At 38.7% G+C, this 27,717-nt stretch overlaps 1 protein-coding gene and 1 long non-coding RNA gene across 2 annotated transcripts; one reads left to right on the plus strand and one right to left on the minus strand.

The window, feature by feature from the left end:
• The first annotated feature begins 2,375 nt into the window (after positions 1-2,375).
• On the plus strand, positions 2,376-27,603 carry prlhr2a (prolactin releasing hormone receptor 2a). Its single transcript, XM_056772289.1, has 3 exons — positions 2,376-2,480; positions 24,693-25,177; positions 26,957-27,603. The coding sequence occupies exons 2-3, from the start codon at positions 24,711-24,713 to the stop codon at positions 27,597-27,599; spliced, it is 1,110 nt and encodes a 369-aa protein (XP_056628267.1). The 5' UTR covers positions 2,376-2,480; positions 24,693-24,710; the 3' UTR covers positions 27,600-27,603.
• LOC130439765 (uncharacterized) lies at positions 4,696-7,560 on the minus strand. The gene is made up of 3 exons (XR_008909475.1): positions 6,424-7,560; positions 5,781-5,874; positions 4,696-5,446 (listed from the first exon to the last, which is right to left on the minus strand). It is a non-coding gene; the product is annotated as an uncharacterized LOC130439765 (long non-coding RNA).
• Positions 27,604-27,717: the final 114 nt, after the last annotated feature.

Genomic DNA, 27,717 nt, shown 5'->3' on the forward strand with positions numbered 1-27,717 from the left:
TGGAACATTATTAGGACTTATGTTGTCTTTCTTCACGGTGTGCGAGCGTGTCAGCATTTGCAGATCACACAAAGAATAAAAATACGCTACAAACACATGACAAACTCAACTTGGGTTAGTCTGTAACAAAGTCTTTTGAAATGCAAGTATACTTTCAGGCTGCAAATCTGAAGCGTCAGACTGTCCTTGCGAAGTTGTAATGGTTGGAAGTGCCCCACTTTTTAACAAAACCTTTCATGCACACCTGGCCTTGATCTGTCCCAGGTTCATGAAGCAATCATCTGATAATTGCGCGGCACTCACTTGAATATTCGGATTGTACTGTTCTGGTACAGTATTGTTCATAAAATGTAACCATTCGTTTTTAGTTGTCTTATATTTTGGAACGGCAAACAAAGAGGCCTTCTTTTCACAACAAAACACAAAGCGTCTCCACGACATGGCCACGACGACGACGATACAATGAGGTTTACAAGTACGCCCACCTTACTTGCTTTTAGATTTGTGCGATCTTATTCAAATCATACCACGAAATGTCGTAGATTTGTGGGGGTGTGGTTACACGAAGTGTTTCATGCAGGTCTGTGTGAGCATTCGCTTTTAGATAAAATGCATGTTTTGTCCCGACATACATGCATGGGCAACTTATAACCCACAAAAGACACAGAAAAACATGTGTTCACGCCATATGACCCCTTTAAAGTTGTCCTTCAGAGCGCTGTAGCAGGTTGTTGGCAAGAAGAATCAGGTTTGATTTAACACTTTCTATTGGCTTACCACTGTAATGACGTTATGGAGAATCCAATCTCATCCATCCAAAGCCAGTTCCTCAAATCAGAACATTACTGGCCTTACAGTTATTGTCCTCTGCAACTGAACATTTGTTTTGTTCATCCACTCTTCGTGTAAATCACTGTAAGAGTCATGATCTAAAATCAAAAGCCATTTGCACCTTTGTGCCAAGCAACCGTTTCCTGTTGAACGCTCTTGAACGTCTCTGTGTTTATGTAATATCAATGTGATTCAGACACCTAACCAATACTGACACGGTAGGCTTTGATCGATTAGGTTGCCTCCCACGTTAACTGTTGTGAAAGTCTATCACACCTGTACTTAAGTCATAGAGCAAAAAACTATTTTCTGTGCTTCAATCCCATTAGATTCAATAAATGGCCCAATATCTTTTCAATAAAGTCTTTTCACACCATCTCCAAACAGTAAGAATGTCAACTGTAAGAAATATCCAGAACTTTTTTTATGCAAATGAATCATTTTTGATCTGAGCCCCATCTAGTTGCGATCATTTTCCATGATTGATTGATGTGACAGTATTTATAGGGGGCATATCAAAACATGGTTGATTGTTTGTCAGTCGCAACATGGATAACAGTGTATGTCATCCATCAGAAAGATGAAAGATAGTATAGTGTAATATTTTATTTTTACAGAATATTTATGTAAAGTTAAACTAATAGGCAATTTGTCAGGTGATAAAACAGCATATAGAATAAAGAATAATTCAGTAAATCACAGACGAGATGAAGTGAAAGCTTCAGAAAATCAATAGAGATCAAAGGAAACACATTCTTTTGCGTTGTGCTTATTACCTCCAGCTCACCTCTGTCTTCAAACTACAACTCTGCTTAAGGGAGATTTGGTGAAAGGGTTGAGTCCTCTCACACTCTAAGAACCAATAAAATGTAAAAACAAACTTACCACTGATGAGGGAACCTGCAGCACAAAACAAGTCTATGCATGTTCACAGTTGTATTACACTCGTGCAGCACATGTTAAAATGAACATCCTAAATACAAACATCATAAGGCACCACATGGGATGCAGAATATAAATTCTATATATAAAGTCTGTATATAAAGTTTTTTTTAATACAATTATTAACAGAATTCAGATTTAAATTAAAATGATTTTGAGTTTTTGAATTCATCACATCAAAACTATTTTTCATTTAAACTAAATGAATGATATTATCCTTTTTAATTTCCAAATCACACGTGTTAATTTATATATTTTGGAGTTTTGGATTTTTTTATAATTTGCCCAAGGAAAACGCAAACATGCATGCAAGCGTACATGTTAGGAATATTGACGAATAATTGAGTAATTAAAAAGTAATTATTATGAGTAAATCATTTTTGACAGATTCGTGTCAAATGATGTGCACATATGCTTTATCGAATTACGTTTTCACAGCAACTATTTTTTCATGTGAAACTTCAGTCAACTTGCTGTTTCATCCTTATGGATGTGCCAGGCTTTATAAAAGATTCATGGCGACAAGCTACGATTCGCATAATTACTCGGTTTTCACAATGACATGACTCCGCCTCACCAGCGGGAAACACAAGTCTGAGCTTCTCACTTTGGTCCGGTGGCACATTTCATGATAAACGGACAAAACGGCAGTGTGTACGAGCTACTGCGCGTCTACGGGGAAAAATCAAAGCACATCTGTTGCCAAGGTGAGATCTCATATTATGTATTATAATCCATATACAATATGTGAATTGGTGAACTATTCCAAATAACAGGAGTGTTCATATATTCCGCAGTCTATTCGGATTTAACAGTTAATAAATGTAGGATTAATTATGTATAGATTTATCTATCTATATAGTCTATTATGTTGTTAGTTAATAAATCTGTCGTTGGTTTCTATACATCTATTAATTCATTCTCGTTTAGTTTTGATGGACGAACTGACAAAAAGAGAGGCTATTGTAAACCTGTAGGCGTATGTTTGTGCGTGGCCGAGCGCGTAGTTTGTACATCGCAACCAAATAAGACAAAACTGTGCGACGTTCTCAAGGATTACATTTTTCGACAATATACGTTTTTGACACTTTGACTGTGAGCATAAAAAATGAAAAAGGTTAAATCCTTTTAAGTTTAAATGATTAAACACAATGCCACAATGCCGATTCATTTTACGTTTTCTGTTTCTTCTGTAAATTGCATACTGCATTTAGGGTGCTAATAAGCCCAAGGGGGGACAAGGGTTATGTTTCTGAGGGACAATGGCTGGCGCGGCGGTGCCCCCACTCCCCAGACAGACTCACAGATAGTGGTTTACCCATTTCTAGCACATACCACCTTACATGGTATATTAATGAAAGTGAAAGTGACTAATTTGTCATTTATGGTGACCCATATCCGAGATATACCTCTGCTTTTAACCCATCCAGAGAGTAGTGAACACACGCACAGCAAGTGGTGAACACACATACACCCAGAGCAGTGGGCAGCTATCGCTGCAGCGCCCGGGGAGCAAGTAGGGGTTAGGTGCCTTGCTCAAGGACACCTCAATCGTTACCCGCCTGACCTGAGGATCGAACCGGCAACCTTCTGGTCACGAGTCCAACCCTCTAACCATTAGGCCACGACTGCCCCATAATAATGCCCTATTCCCCTAAACATGTGTAATTGCTGATGTATGCTCATGAATAGGCCAGCCAATGTATATTTTTTTAAATAAAGATTCACAATATTTTGAACATTCAATGAATTGACAAATGCACTTCCACTTACGATTTACTTTAGCTATTTAATTTTCCCAGTCTTTCTTGTACCCACACCTTCTCTTTTTAATTAATGGATCAGACCAGTGGCGTTGCTATAGGCCCTTTTTAGGGGAGCTAAAGCCCCCCTAAAGTTCTAGCTCAGTCCCCCCTAAAATATTGTGTATAATGTATCTGCACAAGAATTCGAGATCGCTTCATAGCCCCCTTTAAAACTCTTATTATGAAAACGGCGTTAGGCTGCGTTATTTAGCGCATTCTTCAGTTCACACACGTCAGCACATTGGAGTTAACGTCATTAGCAGAGTAACTTTACAAGGTGTGTTCATTAACATGACATCTGCATTTTTGCCATTCTTTGTTATAAATGCATCTTAATATGATGGAAGCGATACAAGACCATTTCCCATCCACTGTTTAAAAGTTTTATGTGCGTTCACCCCTCGTTAACTATTTGTTAACGTTACCTCAAGAAAAATGAAATCACTAAACACCAATGACAGCATACTTCCACGATCAAGATGATATTGTATCGCACAGAAAGTGTCATTAATGATGATGTGCTATAGTTATAGAGAGGTGACCGTAGTTTTGACAGCTCCGGAAAGAGGACGGGCAGATAAGAGTTACTGTAGATCAGCCCGGTGCGGCAGTGTTATTCATTGTTTTGAGTTCAGAGGAAATAAAAGTGCACAGAAGCTCTATGTCGTTTTCAGACACTTCAGTATTGTTATCATTAATTGAAAACATATTGTGGAGGTAATAGAGTAACACGCAGTCATGCAGAGAGTGACAGCGCTAGTGCTAAACAGAATGAATGGCAGGGAAACATATTAAGTTATTTTTACTAAATAATGATTCAGCAGTTGATTGTGACGTTTATTTCATGGACTGTGGCTGTTGTTGTCACTTTGAAATATAAATGTTGCAGATTGACCAATTAATGTGATACCCAGTGGGCAATTGATGTTAAATAGACATCAAATTGACGTCAAACATCGGCATCAAAGAATTGGTCAAAAATGCAAATCAAATCGATGTCAAAATTTGACATCAAATTGACATCAAGTTTTGACGTTAATTTGATTAGCAATTTCTTTTACATTTTTTAACAAATTGATGTCCTATTCTAGACCAATAAATAATGAAAGAACAGTACTTAATGTAAGACATGTTTTATTAAATACAATCAGCTACAATTCCAGAAATTTAAAATGTTCTTAAACCACTAATAAATATAAAATCCTCCTTGAATTACTTTTTAATTAAATATTAACATTTAAATTGATATATAAATATTAAGTGATCTGGAAAAAGCCATCACATGACAAAATTGTACATATTACAGGTTTTGATATCATATGAAAGCTCTCAAGCCCTTTCCATTTGTTAAAAACATTTACATTTACGTGTAGTTATTTAGCAGACGCTTTTATCCAAAGCGACTTACAGTGCACTTATTACAGGGACAATCCCCCTGGAGCAACGGGGAGTAAAGTGTCTTGCTCAAGGACACACTGGTGGTGGCTACTAGGATAGAACTAGCAACCTTTTGATTTACCAGTTCAGTGGTTTAACCCACTAGACCACCCACTCCATAAAAACAATTTGTAAATTAAATAAAAACAGTTTTGGAAAGGGCTTAATAGCTTTCATATGATACTAAAACCAGTATTTTTTATTTCACCATGTGATGGGTTTTCCCAGATCATATCCCAAATGAACAAAAATAATTTTGATAAACAATTGGCTTAAGGCCTACTTATTCAGAATCTGAACACACATCAATCGCCGATTTCCCCTTTTGTCGTCCCATACCCCCACATCTATCGGGAGCAGACCGGAGATTTTTTAGCTGTATTTTTTTATTTCAGCCTCTGATAATGAAGGTTTGGACTGCTGTAGTGCACCTAAATGAAGATGAAACCACAATTAGCACACCTTTTAAGACATTAAAATATACCTAACATTTTTCAGCAACCATCACTTGTACATAGAAGTTAATGCAAGTTGCTGCTCTTAAATGTTTATTAACACTAAGATGTTCCCAGGTTTAAATAAGTATCTGTTACATTTAGAAATGTGCACTACTTGCAAATATTTAAGAGTTGTTAAATGTTTTAAATGTGTCAGTTTACTAAGATAAGATTGTAATTTAAGCATTACATGTTTAATTTACTTAAAATGTAGCATATGTTGATAGACACTACATCCTCTAATCATACAAGAAAAGTAATGTAGTACCTATTATAACACGACATAGCCGTGTTTTCCAAAGGCCTTCTTCAGCCCTGAGCCATCCATATTCATTGTTGACATCAATTTGTTTGTAAGAATTCTGAAAAAAAAGACAACCATATCAGTATTCAATGATTGTTAAGATTGTTGAACAATACAACTAAGTGACCAGAACAGCTGAGAAGTTTTCCTTTGAGCACAGTAACACAAATGGTCATTGAACCAGCTTTTGGTACCTTTAGTAGTGTGGGCTGGTCCTGCTTGACACAGTGGACCTTCTACCAGGACATTTTAGAACACTTCATCAGTGTGTATCAAATTATGAATTATAATTATGGGTATGTTTCGCTTTGTCGCATAGCATCGGTAAAGAGATTCAAATGAGGGCATTTTTATTTTATCCGAATATTAATTGCAAAACTAACATTACTCACTGACATTTCTAAATCGTTAACTCAACGTTACACGCTTAATGGATCGCACATTAACATTACCTCAGAAATCTTCACGGTACTTCTGGCGGGATATTTCAACTCACCAGATTCTAATATATCGCCAAGTCATATATTTCATCAAAACACAATCTTCTAGGTTTTCAAAGTTACCCAATATAACGTATTTTTTATTTCATGAGATGTTTATTACTCACCTGATAAAAAGCGACAACCTTGTCCAATGCTTCGACCGCATAGCAAACACTGGCCTCTACGCAAGACGTGATGACGTACGTTTCAACGGTCAACGTAGTAAATCCTCCAAATATTTTTATAAATTTTATATTTTTACGTGTATGTATAAAATAATATGTTATACTACATTTGCATCAAATTTCACACAAAAAATAAATTAATTGTTGTAGTCCATTCACTAACTTCAGCTGCTGAGAAACCCGGAAATGTGAAATAGGCCATGGCGCCGTCTACAGGTGGTATTAAGAAATACATAAGACAGATAATAAATGGGCATTAAAACTACAGAGAATGAATGGGCATTGTAGGCCCAACATTTTTCATAATAAAATTAATGATTAATTAATGATTATTAATAAAAATTAAGGAAAAATAAAAATTTATAAAATATTTATAAGAGTTTTTTGACTAAAATGAACATGAAGTTGTAATACTGTAAAAATGGTACATACATTATAAGGTATTACAATTTTATGAGTATTTTCAATTACAGCAATGTTTTTCTAATTTTACAGTAATATAATATCACTATAAATAACAAAAATAAGGATACATAATACTTTATGTGGGGTTACAGCAAAAATGCTGCTTTTGTTTTTAATATTTTAAATTGTAATTACATCTGAATGTATTATTGGCAAATCAGTATATTTTCTTGTAAAATTTAACAATCACTGTTTCCTTTTATTTCAGCATGAGTATTTACATACTTTTAAAAAAAGTGTTTTTTACCACAGAAGTTACAGCAGTCCACTTTCATGTACAAATCCAACAACTGCTTCAAAAGATGTGACAAATAGATGCATTTTGAGGGGCCAGTTAGAAGAAAAATGCTATTTCAACTGGATTTACATTGATGTCAATATGATGTCAATACAACATCAAATGAATGCCTATAATGCAACGTTGATTTGACGTCATTTCAATGTCAAACATATTGGGCTATACTTACATTAACCAATTTCAGTATGGGATAAACCTCATATTTTCACCTCATTAAAAACCTTGAAGAATTTAATGTATGATTTGAATTTGAAATGATGTGGTGCACCATCTTGATCAAATCTTGTCTGAAATTTGACGTCAAATTGACATCGAGGTGCCCGCTGGGTATTCATTCGAATAACAATAACTTGTATTTATTCTTTTCTGCATATTCTTTCTTAATTATTTATTTTAGTAACGTATACAATATATGGTGATTAGAGTGTGGCTCTCTCTCTCTATATATATCCTCATTGGAGGCTGAGCCCCCCTAATATTGAAAACCTAGAATCGCCCCTGGCTCAGACTCAGTATCTTTCTCCATTTTTCAAAATTGGAGCGCGCATCTAAAAGTTCCTTCCCAGTGTGTGAATGTGCGCGCGCTGTCATGACAACAACGGAACAACCCAATAAACATTTGGACGTTTAGTGACCGTTGAAAAGACGTAATTCCGACACGTCCCGTCACGGTTGAAAAATAGTTCCAAAATGAAAGTTGAACCGACGTCTTTGACGTCATCTGAACGTGATTTCCACGTCTTTTCTGCCCGTCCAAATGTGTCCGCTTCCGGACGTTTATTACTAGATGTGTAGCTGCTTAATGTAAGCGTATATATAAGAATGCGTTTAATATACTCATACTCGCGTTGTGTAACATCGTGCAAGGCAAGCAATTATGTCTAAAGGTTTACGTGTCCTAAATTGACATACGTTTTAAAAAGGTCCAAAATCGGTCCGGTCTGACCTGAACGTCTATAAAACGTTTCAATCACGTGTACATCACAAACAATAACACTTTATATGTGGACTTAAGCAAAAATAAGTGTCTTAATTTAGCACATCATATTTTATAGTGAACATCACATTTTTTAATTGTCTTCCATTTGTATTACAGCTACTATTCAAACAAGAAAATTAAAATAGTAGAATCTCGATAGCACTGGAGTTTAACATTGATGTTCAGCAGCCATAATCAAACATGAAAATGACAAAAGTACAGTATTACAGAAACACATTTGAAACTACTTAAGTCCATTTTTTTCAAAATGTTAACTCATTTTCTTGGTCCCCGACCACCGGCTCTGCCAGGAGTGTGATTCATGTGTTCCACCATTGATGCATGGAAGTCAGAGCTATGGCACTACCAAATTATTTCCTAACAGTCTTGTATTACTGTTAAACCAGCCATAAAACAAGTATCCATCAACCCCAGTGTGCTTCATGTGTTCCGCCATTGCTGCATCAAAGTCTGAATCTGTTGCATTTGGGCTACACCTGTTCACAGCATCTGAGTGAGAGAAAATAAGATGAATATTAAAAAAGTTGAAAAAAAATCAAAGGCAAAATTTGAGGTAAATTACATGAATGTATTTAGAAAAAGTCAGATTATCACACAACTAAATTTAAAATACATACAAGATTGTAATTAACATGTATTAGACTTTATTCTTCTCTAGAATAACCGAATGTCAAAAAGTTACAAATAACACTAGAATAAACGTATTTACGGGTAGCAAAAGCACCTGATGAGTACTGTACTCCATGCTGTTCGTTTTGAAAGATGAACTTCAGCAAATAGCTGGTATTCTTGATCATGGCAAGTCTTCATCTTCTATGAAGAGTCTAGATTGTGACAAAGAATATATGTTAGATTAGTGGTGCCCTTGAGAAAGACCCTCTAAACTTTGTAAAAGTGGTATTTCTGGTAAAACCTGATATTCTTACAGAGAAGTCCACTAAATAGAGAAAATAAAAATGACATAAATGAAAAAATAGACAAGGAACAAGAGATTTTTGCAATGTCATAAGGCCAAAATTACCTTGAACTGTATAGTATAGCTTTGAATGGCTTCTTTTTAAGTTGACCACCCCTCATGATAAATTTCACCATAAAGGCATTTAACGTGATTCTGTGAAATAAATGACTCAGGATTACTTCACCTCAGAAAAATTACAGTTTGTTTTCAGATTTGCTGCCATCACTATGGTTCTTTTGTTAACTACCCAAATATTTGTTTATACACAGAGAAAGAGAAAAACAAACAAACACAAACTAACATCCACACAAACACACACATTCTTTGTCACAATGCAATCTCTTAATAGAAGATGTAGACTTGCCATGTTCCAGAATGCCAGCTATTCGCTGAAGTCATCTTTAAAACCGAAAAGCATGGAAAATATTCCTTTGGAATCCTGAAAGAAAAATCTGTTCATTAATATGTACAGACACACCTGGACACATGACTACACCTAAACTGAATGTGACACTTGCTGTCACATTTTGTGTTTAATACAAACAATTAGGCCGGATGTCCCAAAGGAAGAAGGTTTGGAACCCCTGATTTATTTACACATTGTTCCTGTAGTTGCATGAAATTACTCAACTTGATGTTAATTGTAACTGACACAAAACTCAGCCAACGTTAGCTCTTTACCTGCCAGCCTTTACAAAAAAAGTTCTCAGCCAGCTTCAGGGTTTTTTAACATTTTCTCTAAACTTTGATGGCTCACAATACATTTTCTGTAATGAATAATAACTCGTCTTTGGCAGTGAACGGTTGATTTTTAAATGACAAGATAACTGTGGCAGGGAACGAGTTAGCAGTTTGGGGGATTGATGATTTTGCTATCAATATCCTAGCAAGAAGCATTAACGTTACACAGCACAGCTCAAGTGTAGAAACTAGGGTAAAGCCTAACTTTAAACGACCTTTTAGCCTGCTAGCTAATTTTAGCCACACACAAACTACATGGCAGCTGACCATGTGCGCATCATTTCTTTCAGTTCCTTCGTGTCCAACAAGTAAGACTCAACCACATTAATAAAACTATACAAAATGTACTTACCCAACAGAAGTATTTGTAATACTCCGTCACTTTTCGAAATAAACCAAACCGACATTACCGAGTCTTCCTCTTCTTTAGAGTTTATTGCGGATGGTAAATCAACTGAAGGAGCATTACCGCCACCAACTGGACTGGAGCATGGATTACGGATTTTGACCGCACAGTTTTGGCAATCATCCACTTTAAATTGTGAAAGGGTGCATGACGTGTAACGTCAGTCAACGTCTATTCACAACATTTTTAAAACTAATTGGGCACTCAAATGAATCATTGCAGTATTATTCAAGGTAAGCAGAATTTCTTTTGCTTATTTCATAAGAATTTTACAGAGGGTCACGATGGACTAAAAATGCACGTGTAGAGGACGTCACAAGAGGACGCCCTTTCAACCGCTTCAATATTTATATAATTAAACGTAGCTGAAGTCAAAGTAACAATCATATATGCAACCCTAGAGATCTGATGACATCTACGCATGTATCTAAATGAATTTTTAGGAAATGTTATATGTCACATATTTTTACCGGCTAGTGTCGTCCTACCGCGACTATTTTCGGCCAGGGACACGACGTTGCCGTCGGACCAATGTTTGTTGGGAACCTAGTCAGCAGTTCAACTGAGGGGTGGGTGTGGCAACAGTAGCATGCTGAACTGTCAAGTAATGTTCGTTTGGCTGCCTGGGGCTCGAGGATACAGAGCGACAAACTTTTTTTTGAGCAAGCATTGATTATGCGTGACACGGTCTCAATTTGCGGGACGCATGAATTGGGCTTCAAACGCTATGCGCGCACGCGCTACGCGGGACGGGTGGTCACCCTAACTGCATTACCATTTAAATTAAGAACCTTTACTTATGCTTTATTGCATTCTGACAGATCATGGCTTTAAAAAGTTAAAATTGTGTGCGATTTATTTATTTACATTTTTCAAGTGGATATTGGTAACAAACTGTGCAATGCAATATTTCATAAAACATGTTGATTTACCCTATATCGTGAATTCATATTGAAGGCTATAAAGATCTCTCTCTTTGACAGCACTTCCGATGTATGCATTATTCGCAGTTATAAAGTCTCTAATGTAAGTGGGACGTCCCAGAACTATGGAACGATACCATGGGTTCTTTGATTTTACAACCCTGTTTGAGTTAACAAAGTAATGGTTTTTTTTCAACTTCCTCAAAGCGTGCAGCTCTAATTCAAAACAAACAAGAACTGTTAATAAAAATATTTTCACTGTCTGAATGTGTTAAACCAGACAAAAGATGTCTAAAGCTCTAAGAAGGTTTTTGTCTGGCACTAGATCAATTGATCAATCATATTTGCATTTAAAGGGAAAATGAAAGGAGAGAACTGATTGCATGCTTACACATATTGGCCACTCTTGTTTTATTCTGCAGTAGTTCACACCATGATTATTTTGGAGCGCCTTGATTTATTTTTAAAATATCACAGGTTTTAACAACCGCAACGTAAGAGATGTGGTCTAGAGGTTATTGCGATTCCTTAAGACATAGAAATGTTGTGCTGATATGGGCAATGCAAGTTTGACAGTGGATTGCTTTTTGTCAAAAACAATGTTTAATTTATAGCAGTCTTGAGTGTTAATCTGAAATATGCTTTGATTTGTCCTCTACATTTTATTTGCAAAGTGTGGCAGTTTGACTAAATGTAAACATGAACAGTACCCATTTGTTATGCTGCACAGAAAAAATCCTGAATTTCTATAGAAATGGATGTGCGAAAAACACATGAAGAGAGGTATAATGTAAGCATGGTGAGCTTAAAATAAAACGATAGCCTACCACTGGAGCAAGTGGGCTGTCGAAGATCAAGGCAGCTGTGTTGCTATGGACAACAATGACATGTAAGCTCCATTATAAAGAAATCACAAGGGAGTTTAAGAAGTGACGACAGGTGACGTATGCCTTGAGTTGTTTAGATCCAATCACGCTACAACTTTGACATTAAAGTGAAAAGAATGGCTGTTCATATAAATGTGAGTGACAGGATACATCAGTTTTCTGTGAAATACTTCACGTCCTGTTGGATTCAACCAATTTTCACTTGTGAGCTAAGCGGTTGCAGCTTTTGACACTGTCGTACTCTGTTTGATTGTAAACACTCTTCATGGTTTCCAGGTGCTCGGCCAAAACTGGACACTGTTATTTGCATTCACACGTCTTACACAATTTTTCAAACAGTAAGCCCTCGGTTTGTATTGCTACAAATTGAAAACGGTCGGATAAATAAGACTTAAACCATTTCAATGCTATTCCGTTAATGCCGACGAAATTTTCGAGTCTATGTAGAAGTATGCTGTGGTCAATGGTGTCAAATGCAGCACTGAGGTCTAGCAACACCAATAATGAAATACAGCCACGGCGCGATCAGGTTGATGTACTGTGACATGCTCGAAATCCAGACTGGAATTCATCATTAATGTCATTCCTTTGGAGGAAGGAGCATAATTGAGTTGAAACTACTTTTTCCAGAACTTTAGATATAAAAGGTAAATTCGATATAGGCCTGTAATTCCCTAGTTCTTTAGGGTCGAGTTTTTTTTTTTAAAAAGAGGCCTTATAACAGCCACCTTAAATGCTTTAGGCACATGTGCTAATGTCAAGATGAGTTAATAATACTAAGAGGATCTATAATTTCTGGGAGCATTTCTTTCAGTAGTTTTGTAGGTATAGGGTCTAGCATGCATGTTGTTGATTTAGATGATCTAATGATTTTAGACAGTTCATCGTGATCTACTGTAGAAAATAATGGCAATTTCTCCTAAGGGGTCTCCTGTAGTTAGTTTGTTCAGCGGATTTCACTACAGGTTGCATTGTTATAATTTTTTCTCTTATATCTTGGATTTTACTCGTGAAGTAGATCATAAATTCATCACTGTTATGCTGATAATCAGAATCTGACGTCGATGACGACTTATTTTTTATTAATTTAGCCAAGGTGTTAAATAAAAACCTAGGGTTGTGATGGTTTTCCTCTATTAGTGTTGAAAAGTAGGCGGATCTAGACGTTTTTATGGCATTCCTGTAATTTCGAGTACTATCCTTCCATGCTATACGAAATACCTCTAAATTAGTTTTTCTAAAGTTGCGCTCCATTTTCCGGGACGCTTTTTTTAGAGTCTGAGTGTGTCCATTATACCATGGTGTTGGGCTGCTATTTTAATTTTCTTTAAACGCAGAGGAGCAACTGTGTCTAATATTTCCGAGAAAAAAAGGGTTAAAATTTTCAATAGTAGTTTCAAAATCGTCAGCGCTTTTACTCATGCTAGATATTTTAGACAATTCAGGCAGATTATCGAGAAACGCATCTTTGGTAGTTGAAGTAATCGTTCTACCATATTTGTAACAAGGAGTTTGATTTGCAGCCGTAGGCCATTGAAGCAAACATAATATCAGATAATGATCCGAAATATCTTCACTCTGCTGAACGATTTTAACATCGTCCACATTTATACCATAAGAAAGTATTAAATCTAAAGTATGATTATGAAGGTGAGTGGGTCCTGACACATGTTGACTAACGCCCATGGAGTTAAGAGTGTCTTTGAAAGCCAGTCCCAAGGCATCTGTATCATTGTCCACATGGATATTAAAGTCACTGACGACAAGGACTCTATCTGCGGCCAGTACTAGTTCTGATAAGAACCCACCAAAATATTTAATAAAATTTGTGTGGTGCCCTGGAGGCCTATATACAATAGCTAGAATAAATTTTAAAAATGTTTTGTCCTTAGTATTAGGTGTCAATACGTGAAGTACCATGACTTCAAAAGAATTGTATTTAAAATTAGACTTCTGAGAGGTGATAAAAGAATTATTGTAAAGGGCAGCGACACCTCCCCCTCTACCTTTTAGACGTGGCTCGTGTTTATAGTAATAATCTTGGGGAACGGATTCATTTAGAGTAATATAATCATCTGGCTTTAGCCATGTTTCTGTCAAACAAAGCATGTCTATTTTATGATCAGTTATCAAATCGTTAACAAAAAGTGCTTTATTTGAGAGAGATCTAATATTAAGCAATCCAAGTCGTAACAGTTGATTATCTGTATTTCGTTCATGTTTGATTTGTTTAACGTTTATTAAATAACTTTCAAGAGGTTTACGCAATATCTTATGTTTGCTAATCCGGGGGACAGACACAGTCTCTATTTTATGTTGTTTGTAAAAAGGGATTATTACATGTTGTATATTTTGTGTATTCTGTAACGTGAGACGGCAGGCAGACAGTTGGTTAAGCCATTCTGTCTCCTTCCTGACCTGGGCCCTAGGTAGTCAGACTTTAGCATTATTAAGACTGTGTGCCAAATTTCTAGAGAGGAGGGAAACCCCATCCCAGGAGGGATGGAGACCATCTCGTTTCAACAGGTCAGGTCTGCCCTCAAAACTCTTCCAGTTATTTATAAAATACATATTATTCTGCAGGCACCACTCAGACAACCAGCCATTTAGTGATGATAATCTGCTATAAATCTCATCACCACGGTAAGCAGTAAGGGGGCCAGAGAATATTACAGTGTCTGACATCGTTTTTGCGAGCTCACACGCCTCTTTAATATTATCTTTAGTGATCTCCGATTGACGGAGTCTAACATCATTTGTGCCGACGTGAATAACAATCTTACTGAATTTACGATTAGTTTTAGCCAGCACATTTAAATTTGACTTGATGTCAGGCGCTCTGGCTCCCGGTAAACATTTGACTATGCCCACCCAGCAAAAAGTCGTCTAAAAGACGTCGAAAATACGTCAGTGCCAGACGTCCAAACAACGTCGAAATGTGGTTGAAAAGTGAAAGGTGAAACGACGTCTTTTTCGCGTCGTGATAAGACGTCTTTTTCCGGTCTTTGAGAAGACGTCTTTTTCGGGTTGTTAAAAGACGTCTATACAAAGTTTTGTCTTTTTCCAGACTTGAATTTAACTTAATTTTAAGCATAAAATCATTTATATGCATGCAATATTTTATTATATTTCTCAAAATAAGACAACTGACTAAAAGTACTGCGAGACATTTATTGTCAGTTACATAACATACAAATAATCGAAACATTTGAATAACAAAATGTAATAAGAACACTTTAGTTTGCACGATGCCTGCTACCGCCAGTCGTCTCTGGCTTTGACTATGATGTGGTCGGTGGCCTTGCTGTTTCACATTCTTACTGCATCTGCAATAACAAAGAAAAACACATTTGTTCTCAGTTTGTTACTCAAAAGGAATAATTAATTTGTTGTAAAGATGGTTCAGTTCGCATATAGCCTAAATGAAATGCCTCGATTCACAGTTTATGAATATACGGCGCCTTCCGTACAATAACATTGGACCCGGAAAAGGTATTTTACTTATACGACAGCGGCCTTTATATGGTTCAGATGTAAACAGCACATAAAAGACAGGAAACCACGTGTGAGCAGTTAATGCAGTAGCCAACATTTAACGGAAAAGACGATCCGTCAACTGTTGTGTGAAAGCGTGAAAGAAACTGTCCCCTCAGACTGTCTGTGTCCTTACTCGATGATTATTACTATGATTATTATTACTCTCTTCATAATATGTAATTTTCTTTTGTTGTAAGCTTAAGCTTTAGGTTGAGTTTAAATAAAACGGTTAGTAAAAAGCTTTTACCTCAGAAAAACGGCTGTAGTCTGGTCCGCTCAGAAGTGAGTCGGGTGCACTGCGCGTGACGGTCACAGACCACAGTTTATCTTTTAGGTCTCGCGGGGTTGGCACGAGGAAGCAGCCAAGAAGTACTATTTTAATATATTTTTTATACATGACATTTTTAATATGTATCTATGGAAACATACCTTGCGTTATACTACCTTATGACAAAAAAAGTAGATAGATTAGAAAAAAAATTCAGTGCGGCTCCGTAAGCCTGACTATAGTGGTGTGTGTGGCTCTTTGATAAAAAAGTACTCTTTCAAAATATACTCTAATTGCTCTTTTCCGCACACTAAATGTATGATTGTATTCTAAAAATTCTGCTTTAGTATTTAAGCCTCCTCAGAGACAAACTCTTAAGTTGAAATCGTTGCTATAGTAACAGTTCCGCTCTATCTAGTCATAGTTGAAGTAGCGGAGGTTTCCTGCTCCGGGAGAAGTTATAGTTCACACTTCCTGTTTCTTGATTTATGTGCTTTTAACATACTATTTATGTAGGCATATTTAAAATGTATTTAATTACCACCTGTAACTAAGTGCTGACTAAATAAAATTTGATCACATTTCATATTCGTGGTGTCTTAAAACAGGTCCGACCCAGTGTTTGTGCCCTAGACAAGATTTTAGATTGGCTGAGTACACTTATGTTTTTAAGATTATCTCAAGTAGTAATACATTTAATACAAATGTATAATTAGTAAAACGTATAAAATTAGTGTACAAAAGGAGAGCCCTATAAGTACATAATGTAAGTGTACTTTTTATCATCTGACTAGGCTAGATATAAATTTAATTAATACATTTTAAATTATGTATTTTTTTAACATTCAGTAAATAATGTTAAATTTTTATCACATACATTTCTTCATATTGTGGTATCGTAAATACTCAATGAGTCCTTCGCCCGGCTGTATAATTGTCTTATGTTCATTTTATAGATATGACCTTAAATAAAAATTGATTTCCTTAAGAAAACGGAAACATTTATTAAATATGAGATTAAAAATCTTACCTTTTTTTCAATGAGATGTGCATTGAAGAACCTTCTCACCCAATGATCTTTTTCTTCAATGGCATCAAAATTTACTTGCAGAATGAAGGCATTGTTTATGAAATTTGAAATGAACTTTGTTTAAACTCAAGTTTTCATTTTCTCAAATCCACTGCAATTGTGGCCATGTCACAAACCTTATTCAAAATGTCTCCCCTTGTGTTCAGCAGAACAAAGACATTAACACAGGTTTGGGACAATTAGTAAATTATGACAGAATCATAATTTTTGGATTAACCATTCTGAATTTGCCTCAACGAAGCTTATTTTGTAGTTTCATCTAAACATAGGACCCAGTTTATTGTAAAGTTCCATTAATGTGCAGCAACTGAAGATTCAAGAGTTTGCTTTTGGATGAGAAAAGATAATTTTTGTGCTTTGGTCAACGACTTTGTCAATATTGATTGACAATGATGATCAGGCATAACATTAATGCTTGTTTTTGGCGCTGTAAAAGCTGTAATTTTGTATAACAAAAACCGGAAAAAACGAATGCACTCTGTAAATTGCTGGGAACGGTGGCGTGATAAATAAGGGAAACTCTCACGAATGCAACATTATGAGCTATCTGACCTACCTGCAGCGACCTTCCCCTGGGTGTCTCGGCGGTTCCAGAGGTGTTAGAGATATTTTCTAAAAGGTCCTTTTCAGGCCTGAGCATTCTCCAGGGTGGCATGTCCCGCTGTTCTCTTGGGTGCGGTACCCTCACCGAGGAGGGGGATGGACACGATAGCTGCGTCAAGTGTCTGGTCGTCCAGTATGCTGAGGCAGCTTTCGTTGACACATCTTGCCCGCATTCGGAAGCGATGCGTGACGTAGATGAGATGTCACTCGCAGCATCGGAGGGAGACTTGCTGGCATCCGACACTGACGACTCCGAGCTCCCCCCTCCCCAGGGGGGTCGAGCTCAGGAGGAAGCAGAGGTGATGTCAGCCATGCTAACCCGGGCAGCCGCGAGTATTGTTTGGCAGTGTACGCGCTGCCACCTCCCCAACGCTCGCGGCCGGATACGTGGTTCCAGGGGGCCGGAGCACGGTGCAAACCGCGCCCACCCCCGGTGCCATTTTTATCGGAAGTGCATTAGGAGCTGTGGTAAACTCGGAGCGCTCAACTCACGGCCCGCCCCAATCAAACCAGCTCCGGCAACCTCACTTCCCTCAATGGTGAGGCAGCCAAAGGCTGGGGGAATCAGCCATGCCTACCGCCCAAGGCGTGTAGGATTTTGGCATCACTGGTGTCGAAGGCTTGCGCTGCCGCGGGCCAGGCTGCCTCCTCTCTTCGGAGAGGCCTCCTCTCTCTTATTATACCCAGGTCGGCATTACCCTCGTGGAGCTCTCTCAACGCCTTGGCCTGGTGGACCTGCAGGATGGCCATGGCGTTGAGAGAGCTCCACAAGGGTAATGCCGACCCGGGTATAATGCAGGATCTCCATGCCGCCACTGACCGCGCTCTATGGGCGGCCAAGGTGGCAGCACGGGCCCTGGGTCGGACGATGTCCATGCTAGTGGACCAGGAGAGACACCTCTGGCTTAACCTTGCGCAGATGAGTGACACCGAGAAAGTCCGGGAAACCTCAACCCCGTCAGCAACCTTCTCGCAAGAAGTGACACTGACGGGAAGACCCCAGGGAGAACAACATCGGGCCCGACCTTCACAGCCATGGCTCTGATAGGTCGTTACGGGACGGCTCCTGCCTCGTCACCAAAGCTCTTTTTCTCCGCCAGTCAATGACCACCCCCGTGGGAATGGTGAAGCAGACCGTCCCCTTATTCCCCCTGCAGTCCCTGGGAGCTTGAAAGCTGGCCAGACTGTCTCGGTGGTTAATGAGGACGGTCCGTCTTTGCTACTCGATCCAGTTCACCAGAAACCCTCCCAAGTTTCAGGGGAAACCTCCTTCCCTCTGTTAGAGGCAGGGACACCTCCGTACTTCGGGTAGAGGTCACCACCCTTCTTGCGAAACAGGCATCGAGTTCGTCCCTCAAGCCAAGATGTTCAGCGGGTTTAACAGCCCGTACTTCATCGTTCCCAAAAGAGACGACGGGTCGCGCCACATTCTAGATCTGTGTACCCTGAACAAGCACCTTCACAAGCTGTCGTTCAGGATGATCACGCAGAGGTGCATCCTGACATCCATCGAGTGTCAAGATTTGTTTGTGGCAATCGACCTGAAGGACGCTTACTTTCATGTCTCGATCCTCCCTCGACACCGGCCGTTCCTACGGTTCAGAATCAGAATTTCATGAAATAAACTTACCATACAAATGTCAAAAGGAGAGATCTCGCAATTGTGAGTTTTTCATGCAATTCTGATTTCATTACTTGCAACTGCAAGTTTAAATCTCGTAATTCTGAAAAAACTACATTTGAATTTTTTATTTAATGATGCAAGTTTCCATGAAACAAAATGCTGTCAGAGAAGGGGGTGAAATCTTTAAACAGGATGATGTGATTTGATGATGTGATTTGATGATGTGATTAAACAGGATGATGTGTTTAAACAGGATGATGTGTTTTAACAGGATGATGATTTTTTTATTTTGTTTGTAGAGAATATTTTTTTCATTTAGTACATCCCTTCACATTAAGCATGTATAACCAAGTCCTCTGTTTGGTGATGTCACGATTTTTATGGGAACCCAACTGCAGGCAGCGGTGAAGGGGTTAATAAATTATCTTTTATTGAATACAAAACAAAACACCCACAATGGGGAAAACTATAACAAAACAAGAATTCAAACAGAAACTTCCCACGAGGGAATCATGACAGGATCCCTTTGTGTTACATTATCAGTATTCCTTTGTGTTACCTTATCAGTATTCTAAAATATTTCGATTAAATTACAGTAATCTAACGAAATACCTTACAAATCACTTTAAAGAACGTATTTTGTAATCTGTAGTAAAATTCATTTTAAAATTAACCTTTTTCCAGTCCTGCATATCGGATATCCTATGCCTACTAAATGACCATTAATAAACCATTTGTAATGTAAATTGAATTCCATGGAAAAATATTAATGCATCTTTTCGAAGATTATGGAAAATTGCCATGGGAAATTGCCATGGTAAAGTAACTTTTATAGCATGCAGAAAAAACTGTTTACTGTTTACTCAATTGAGTCCGACTCTTTTCCGCACTGGTAACGAAACATAACTGATAGACAATAAAATGTAAAATCAGACAAGAAACAGAAAAGACTATCTTTGTTTTCGTCAGCAGCTTGTTAAAAGAAAGACCAAAGAGCATTTATCCTTAATCTTCGAGACATTTATTCACTTAATTATATGGCACTATAGTGAATGAGGCTCATTTGTGTTTCAGCACAAGTGAAACAGGCCCATTTGTGATTGTGATTATAACATCCCTCAATCGGAAAGCTCAAACATAAGCTTTCATTTATCTCTTTAGAAGCTTTCCCTACCACTGTGCAGACAGACTGCACATTTATTGAGAGGAAAAGAAACCTAATTCCTGTTGATTCATTTGTACCAGTAGTAAGGAAACCAGCCTTCAAAATTGACTCATTGAATTCAAGAAGCCCTGATAGCAAGCATACATCTGGTTTACATCTATTTGATGTCTGCATTTACATCTGCTAGACATCTACAATACATAGTTTGTCATCTGCAATATGTCACAGAGATGTCTGCTGTCAGACTTCATGCTTCCTTCTGCTGACAAGCTTTATGGAGATGCTGATTTCATTTTTCATCTAACATGTGGGTTTCACTTTCTGAAATTAATGACAAAAAATATTGACCTTTTTCATGATATTCAAATATTTTTAGATGTAAATGTATTAAAACGGGTTACAAGTGCAAGATTATTTTGCATTGTTTTGCAGAAATATCACAGAATTGTATAGCAGAAATACTAACAAAACAATTCTTAAATCTATAAAAAAATTCTTCAGAGAGCAAAAAGAGAGAGGTGACCTGCATTTGGTGGGGCTGGATTTTGCCAATTTACACGGGTTTGTCCCCCATCAACACATCGAGTATGTTTTGGGCTTCTTCTACATCCCTATCAGCATTCATGCCCTGGTGGCCAAGTACTTTGAAGACATCAAGATGTGTTCTACCCATCAGGACTACACGACAGGCTGGCAACAGATGGAAGTACGCATTGCCATGGGATGATTAATCTCTCCAATCCTGTCTGTTGCAGCCTTTGAGGTCATCCTGATGGGGGAAAGGGTGATGGTTGGAGGTATGAAACTACCATCTGGCCAAAGGCTACCAACAGTGAGAGGCTATATGGACCATATTACCACCATTCTCCAGACGACAGCATGTACAACAAGACTGCTGAAGAGCTTTGAAAAGCTTGTGGGGTGGGCGAGGATGAAGATCAAACCCGCCAAATCACGCAGCCTGTCCCTCAGGAAAGGGGTTAGAAGCGACAATACCATCTTTGTCGCAGGCGGTGAAGAAATCCCATTGCTGGTAAATCAACCCGTCCGTAGCTTTGGTCGTACCTACACAGCAGCCCTCTCCGATAGGCAGATGGGGGAAACAGTGAGGAAGCAGCTTGCAGATGGCCTGGCCAGGATGAATCAGAGCCAGGTCCCTGGCAAGTATAAGTATGGAGCTACCAGTTCATACTGTATCCAAGAGTGATGTGGCCTATGAAGATGAGCGAAGTCCCCTCCTCGGTGGCAGACCAGATGGATGGGCTGGCAAACTCATTCTTCAGGAAATGGCTGGGTCTACTGAGATGCCTATCAGACATAAGCCTCTTCGGCAGGAACACTCAACAGCTGCCACTGCAATCCATTGGCCTTGGATAAAAGCAGGAGAAGGCTCAGATGGTAAAGGAACTGAGGGAATCCACTGACCAAATGGTGAGAGCAGCTGGCCCTAACATACGAACAGGGAGGAAGTGGAAAGCCCAGGAAGATGTCAACAGGGCAATTAGCAGGCTGAAAGATTGTGAAATAGTCGGCAGAGTCCAGGAGGGTGGAGCCGGCCTCCTCTTCTGGTCAAAGGCCACCAAGGAAGAGCTGATAGGCATGTTGGTGGTAGAAGTGACAAGGACCGACTTGGAGTGCCTTAACATCAAGGCGGGGAGGCTGGATGTCATGGGAGGGTGTCACTGACAGGCATTTGTCATGGTCTGACCTGTGGAAGATCCCCCAGGCCAGACTTGGCTTCCTGATCAGATCCTTCTATGACACTCTACCTTGTCCCAGAAACCTCCACCGGTGGTTCGGCACAGAAGAACTCTGCCCCCTTTGCAGTACCAGCTATGCAAGCCTCCAGCTTATCCTGTCAGGCTGCAAGACAGCATTGTCCCAAGGCGCTATAGGTGGCACAATCTGGTGTTAAGGAAGCTAGCAGAGATCGCAGAGTCATATAGACAGGAGGCTAATAGTAGACCTTCTGCGCCAACGAGATGCCCATCTTCTTTGCAAGGGCCGAGGAAAACATCGACCACCCTCACCAGAGAACAACATCTAGAGTCCTCTCATCTGGCAGCGAGTGGAGCATGAGGGTCAACCTGGGGAGGCAGATCGAATTCCCCAGGGAGATCGTAGAACCTTCGCTCCAGCCAGACCTGATTATGTAGTCAGAGCCATGCATGACCATCTTGTTTGTGGAGCAAACTGTCCCATGGGAGGAGGGGAGGGAGGCTGCCAACGAGCGGAAGCGTGCCAAGTATGCAAACCTGGCAGAAGACTGCAGAGAGGCTGGCAGGAAAGCCACCACGTTTCCCGTCGAAGTGGGATGCAGGGGCTTTCTTTGGATCCTCGGGGGTTCGCATGCTCCGCGACATGGGATATACAGGAGCAGGGTGTCGAAAAGCTAATAAAGAACTGGCAGAGAAGGGCAGCTTTTGGCTGTGATTAAGGATGAAGCATAGGGGGGGGGCCGAATAACACCTAGGGCATCAGCAGGGGGTGGCAGTGAGTGATCCCTGCCCTCGCTTCGCCATCAGGAGATGTACTGGGGTTAAAGGAACGAAACATCCATGACTGGTGGTCCCCAGTTGATGATCCGTTTATGCCCAGAGAGCTGTTCAGAGGAGCACACCTGCACAAAAGGCACCGCTGGAGGTGCATCAGGCAGTAATGCCCAGCAGGTCGACCATCAGCCTGTATTTCTGTAAGATTTCTATTCGAAAAATGGATGTATATTTATCAAAACACATTTAAGAAATACACAGACATGAAGAATCAATGTATGAATTTCAGCAAAGGTGAGAAACAACCAACTAATTCGGATAAAAGGATAAACCTCGATGTTTGTTTGGAATTATAATTTTTTTGCTAATTGTCACCATTGTTGAGATTCATGGACCGATTCTTCATGTCTGTGTGTGAAATTTTTTGCTTTTTGTTTAAATATTTATTTAATTTTTCACAAATCTTTGTAGACCACAAAATGCAATCAAACTCCGAGATGTTATAATGTTCGTTCAAGATCAGCAGCACATCAATTTATTCATATGTAAACATGGTAGTTATCTCACTGACCACCAACACCATTGATTAGATTATCATTTCCATATCCATTACAAATGTACTTTAAAAGTACATATATGTACAAGAGTAAATGTCATGGGTCAAGGAAACTCAAGAAAACACTGATCACCATGATTGTGACTTTCGTCAGTTGGGAATGATCTTAAAACATAAAAAACTGACATTTCAAATATTTTACAACGTGAAAAACCTCCAAGGAACGTTCTTATAACAAACTTTTGTTAGCTGGGTTGTATCTCAGGTTGTAGCTGTTGTGTTTCTCTGGGTATATTATTTTTTTCTAGTTTTTGTTGAACTTATCTGCAGTGATTTTGTTTTTTAACAGCAGATGTTCATCACAAATGACTCAATCATCACTATAATATTAATAATGAAACTCAATACAAATTCTGTCAATCAGGAGCACAGAATGGTGTTGGTTTGGAATAAATCTGGGCCAGAATTGAAATGAACTGTTGTTTCTGTTTGTGTCAACTTTATTTGTTTTTATGTTTGACATGTGGCATAGTTTTGGCTTGCCTGTGACCCAAATCTGGCAAACAGGAGGGGGCCGCCCAAGTGCCATCATTCCACGTTGGTATGGGGAGTAAGGTGTGGGCCGGATATGGGCTGCAAAAATTTGCTATCTGGGACATTAGTGAACCATTAAACATTTACAATATAGAGCATTATGCAACAATGTCGTTTTGACTTTTACAGTTCAAACATCTTATTAGTTACCAATGCAACAAGGGTAGAAGCTTAATTTGAACAAATATTGTTTATTTTATCTCTACATTCTTGCACATTAGGATTTTTATAAAATGGCAGTTTGCACAGCATCCCTAATCCTGTCTTGAAACTAAAATGGTTGCTTAAATATTCCTTGCAATTTTTTCTTTCTTTTTTTTTACTAAGTAATGGATGTGATTTTAAATATAACAAAGTACAATACATCACACAAATCATATTTAAGTACAAGTAAAATTACAGGTTTTAAAAGCTACTTAAAAAAGTACAAGTCCACAAAAAACCTCTCCATACAGTAACACGAGTCAATTAAATTTGTTGCTTTACACCTCTCCTAAATACATATTACATGTTGATGTAAGTAACCAAAATATTTCTGTTTCTAAATATTTTTTAAATATTTCTCTGTCTATATCCCACAATCCCAATCCTTCACGTTGTAGGTCTTTTCTAGCCTAACAATGGATAGCAAAGGTGAATGGTTTGGCTCTCCCACGCCCTCGTGTTGTTTGGAAAATGCCACCGTGGAGAATTCCAGCACGGGTCAAATCTATGAAGTAGTGCTACAGACAATGAACACAACCAAGCGCAATCCACAGTTTGTCGGCGTGGAGCTTCTTCAGTCCTTCATACCTCTCATCATCCCCTGCTATGCTCTCGTGGTCCTGGTTGGAGTTTTCGGTAACTACTTGTTACTATACGTCATCTGTCACACCAAAAAGATGCACAATGTCACCAACTTCTTCATTGGTAACCTGGCATTTTCCGACATGCTGATGTGTGCCACCTGTGTGCCGTTTACACTGGCGTACGCTTTTAATCCTCGAGGGTGGGTGTTTGGAAGATTCATGTGCTACCTTGTGTTCCTCATTCAACCCGTGACAGTGTACGTGTCGGTGTTCACGCTAACAGCTATTGGGGTGGACAGGTGAGTTTTTTGCTTTTTAGAAGCAATCTTATTGGAATAAGAAAAATCTAAATGTTATCAGTTGCCAAGGCTTGTGTCATTTCAAACATGTATGACTTTCTTCTGTGCTACACAAGATCCTTTGTCTATAATTTGTAAATAGCCCCACTCCTCAGTGACGTCAGGGACACAAACTTGAAATCACTTGACAGCCCATAGTAGCAAAAACTTGCCTGTGAAAGAGCAATAAATGTCCACATCAACTAAATGTGTCCCATATTTCTCCAGATTACACAAATTCTCTATGAATAAAAAATAGCTTAATGCTGCCAAATAGGAAAATCCTGAAAGCTCCTCTTAAACTGATAATTCACCCAACAATGAAAATTCTGTCATTATTTATTCAGCTTCAAGTTGTTTAAAACCTGCAAACATGTTATTGTTCCACTGAATACAAAAGAAGATATTTGGTATAATGTCTGTATCCGAACATTTCTGGGGCATTGACCGAACAATGACTTCCGTTGCAGGAAACGAAGCTATTATGATAGTTAATAGTCCCCTTAAAATGGATTGATATCCCACATTATTCTTAATATCTTATTTTGTGTTCAAAGAAAATTATACAGATTTTAAACAACAGCAGGGTGTGTAAATCCAGAATCCAATTATATGATTTTCATTATTGTGTAAACTATCCCTTTAACGCTGCTTAAAAGATGAATCCTACTGCCTAATCCATCTTTTTACCTTTATAGAGCCTGTAACCTTCAATCTAGCATCTCAATGAATGATGAATGATGGTTGACATTAAGATATATTTTACCTGAATTCAGACAGTGAAGGTGAAGGCATAGACTTGTTCTTTTAACTGTACATGGTGGTTCATCCACTGTGCTTTTACCCACACTAAAACTTAAACTTTAAAAGCCCTTGATATTACCACTGGGGTTTTAGATGCAGAACCATTCAGCCAGTCTGGACAAAAGGTGAGGAAATGTGTGACCACAGAAGAGCGAGCACATGGCAGCATGCACAAACCGTACAGAATAAAAACAGTATCTTTTCATGCGGAGTATCTCCAGGCTTCCGAAAGGTTCAGCTCATCTTTAAGCAAAAAAAGAAGATATATTTGAGAATACAATATGATGTATCTTCATTCAAATGTCCTGAAAGTGACTCGGGTAACTGCAGCTTTGGGCAAATAACAAGGCTTTTTCCCAGCCCAAGACAATAAACCATCTTTAATAGGGTGGTTCACCCAAATATAAAAAAATCATGATTTATTCAACTGTTTATGACTATTTGTTCAACTCAAAATATTATGAGAAATCTCTCAGTGGTTTTGTGTCCATACGAACATTATAACATCTCGGAGTTTGATTGCATTTTGTGGTCTACAAAGATTTGTGAAAAATTAAATAAATATTTAAACAAAAAGCAAAAAATTTCACACACAGACATGAAGAATCGGTCCATGAATCTCAACAATGGTGGCCAATGTTGTTTGGTTACCAACGTTTTTCAAAATATCTTCTTTTATGTTCTGCAGAAGAAAGAAAGTCACACAGGTTTGAAATGACATGGCGATGAGTGACGGAAAATTTTTTTTGGGGGGGTGAACTAACCCTTTACGGTAATTCACTTAAGCAGAATCAATTGCCTTACAGAGACGGACATCCCAAAATACAGCATGAACATTTATTTGCAAACCAGATGTAAAGATTAGCATTCAAGTAGCCTACAAGTTTGAGAAAGTTTGAAACCTTCATTGCCTAAAACTGTCCTTTTAACTTGTAGATATTACGCCACAGTTCATCCTCTGAAGAAACGCATCTCAGTTCTGGCCTGCACGTACCTTCTGTCTGGGATATGGATTCTCTCGTGTGGTCTGGTAGCTCCAGCCGTGGCTCACACCTACCACGTTGAGTTCAAAGACGAAGGCTTCACCATCTGCGAGGAGTTCTGGATGGGACAGGAGAAAGAGCGACTATCCTACGCTTACAGCACACTCTTCATCACATACGTTCTTCCACTCTCTGCCCTGTGCATTTCCTATTTGTGTATTTCCGTAAAGCTTCGTAACTGCGTGGTACCAGGTCATCGTACCCAAAGCCAAGCAGAAGCCCAGCGTGCGCGGAAGCGGAAGACGTTTCGCCTTGTGTCATTGGTTGTTGCGGCTTTTGGGATCTGTTGGCTGCCGATAAGCGTGTTTAATGTTCTTCGAGATATCGATATAGACCTTATCGACAAGCATTATTTTCTGTTGATCCAGCTGTTGTGTCATTGGTGTGGAATGAGTTCCTCTTGTTGTAACCCTTTCTTGTACGCGTGGCTTCATGACCGTTTCAGGGCGGAGTTACGGAAGATGTTTACCTGCCATCGGCGAATCGCCATTGGGATACCGGTTAATAACTGCGCCACGGCTAGTGTTGTTCTCTGACAGGGTAAAGTTAAAAAGAGTCGCTTGAAAGACTGTGGTAATCACAGAGACTAGCAGATCTTTCGAGTTAGAGGATTCTGAAATGTAAAGTGTAACATCAGATTGACACAAACAAACA

Source organism: Triplophysa dalaica, chromosome 18 (assembly GCF_015846415.1).
Source record: "Triplophysa dalaica isolate WHDGS20190420 chromosome 18, ASM1584641v1, whole genome shotgun sequence".
NCBI classification, from domain to species: domain Eukaryota; kingdom Metazoa; phylum Chordata; class Actinopteri; order Cypriniformes; family Nemacheilidae; genus Triplophysa; species Triplophysa dalaica.

What these genes read in the sequence shown, in the direction of transcription:
- prlhr2a (XM_056772289.1), top strand. Translation starts at nt 24,711, where the DNA reads ATGGATAGCAAAGGTGAATGGTTTGGCTCTCCCACGCCCTCGTGTTGT. An exon ending in ACAGCTATTGGGGTGGACAG is followed by an intron (nt 25,178 to 26,956) that starts GTGAGTTTTTTG and finishes TTTAACTTGTAG; the next exon opens with ATATTACGCCACAGTTCATC.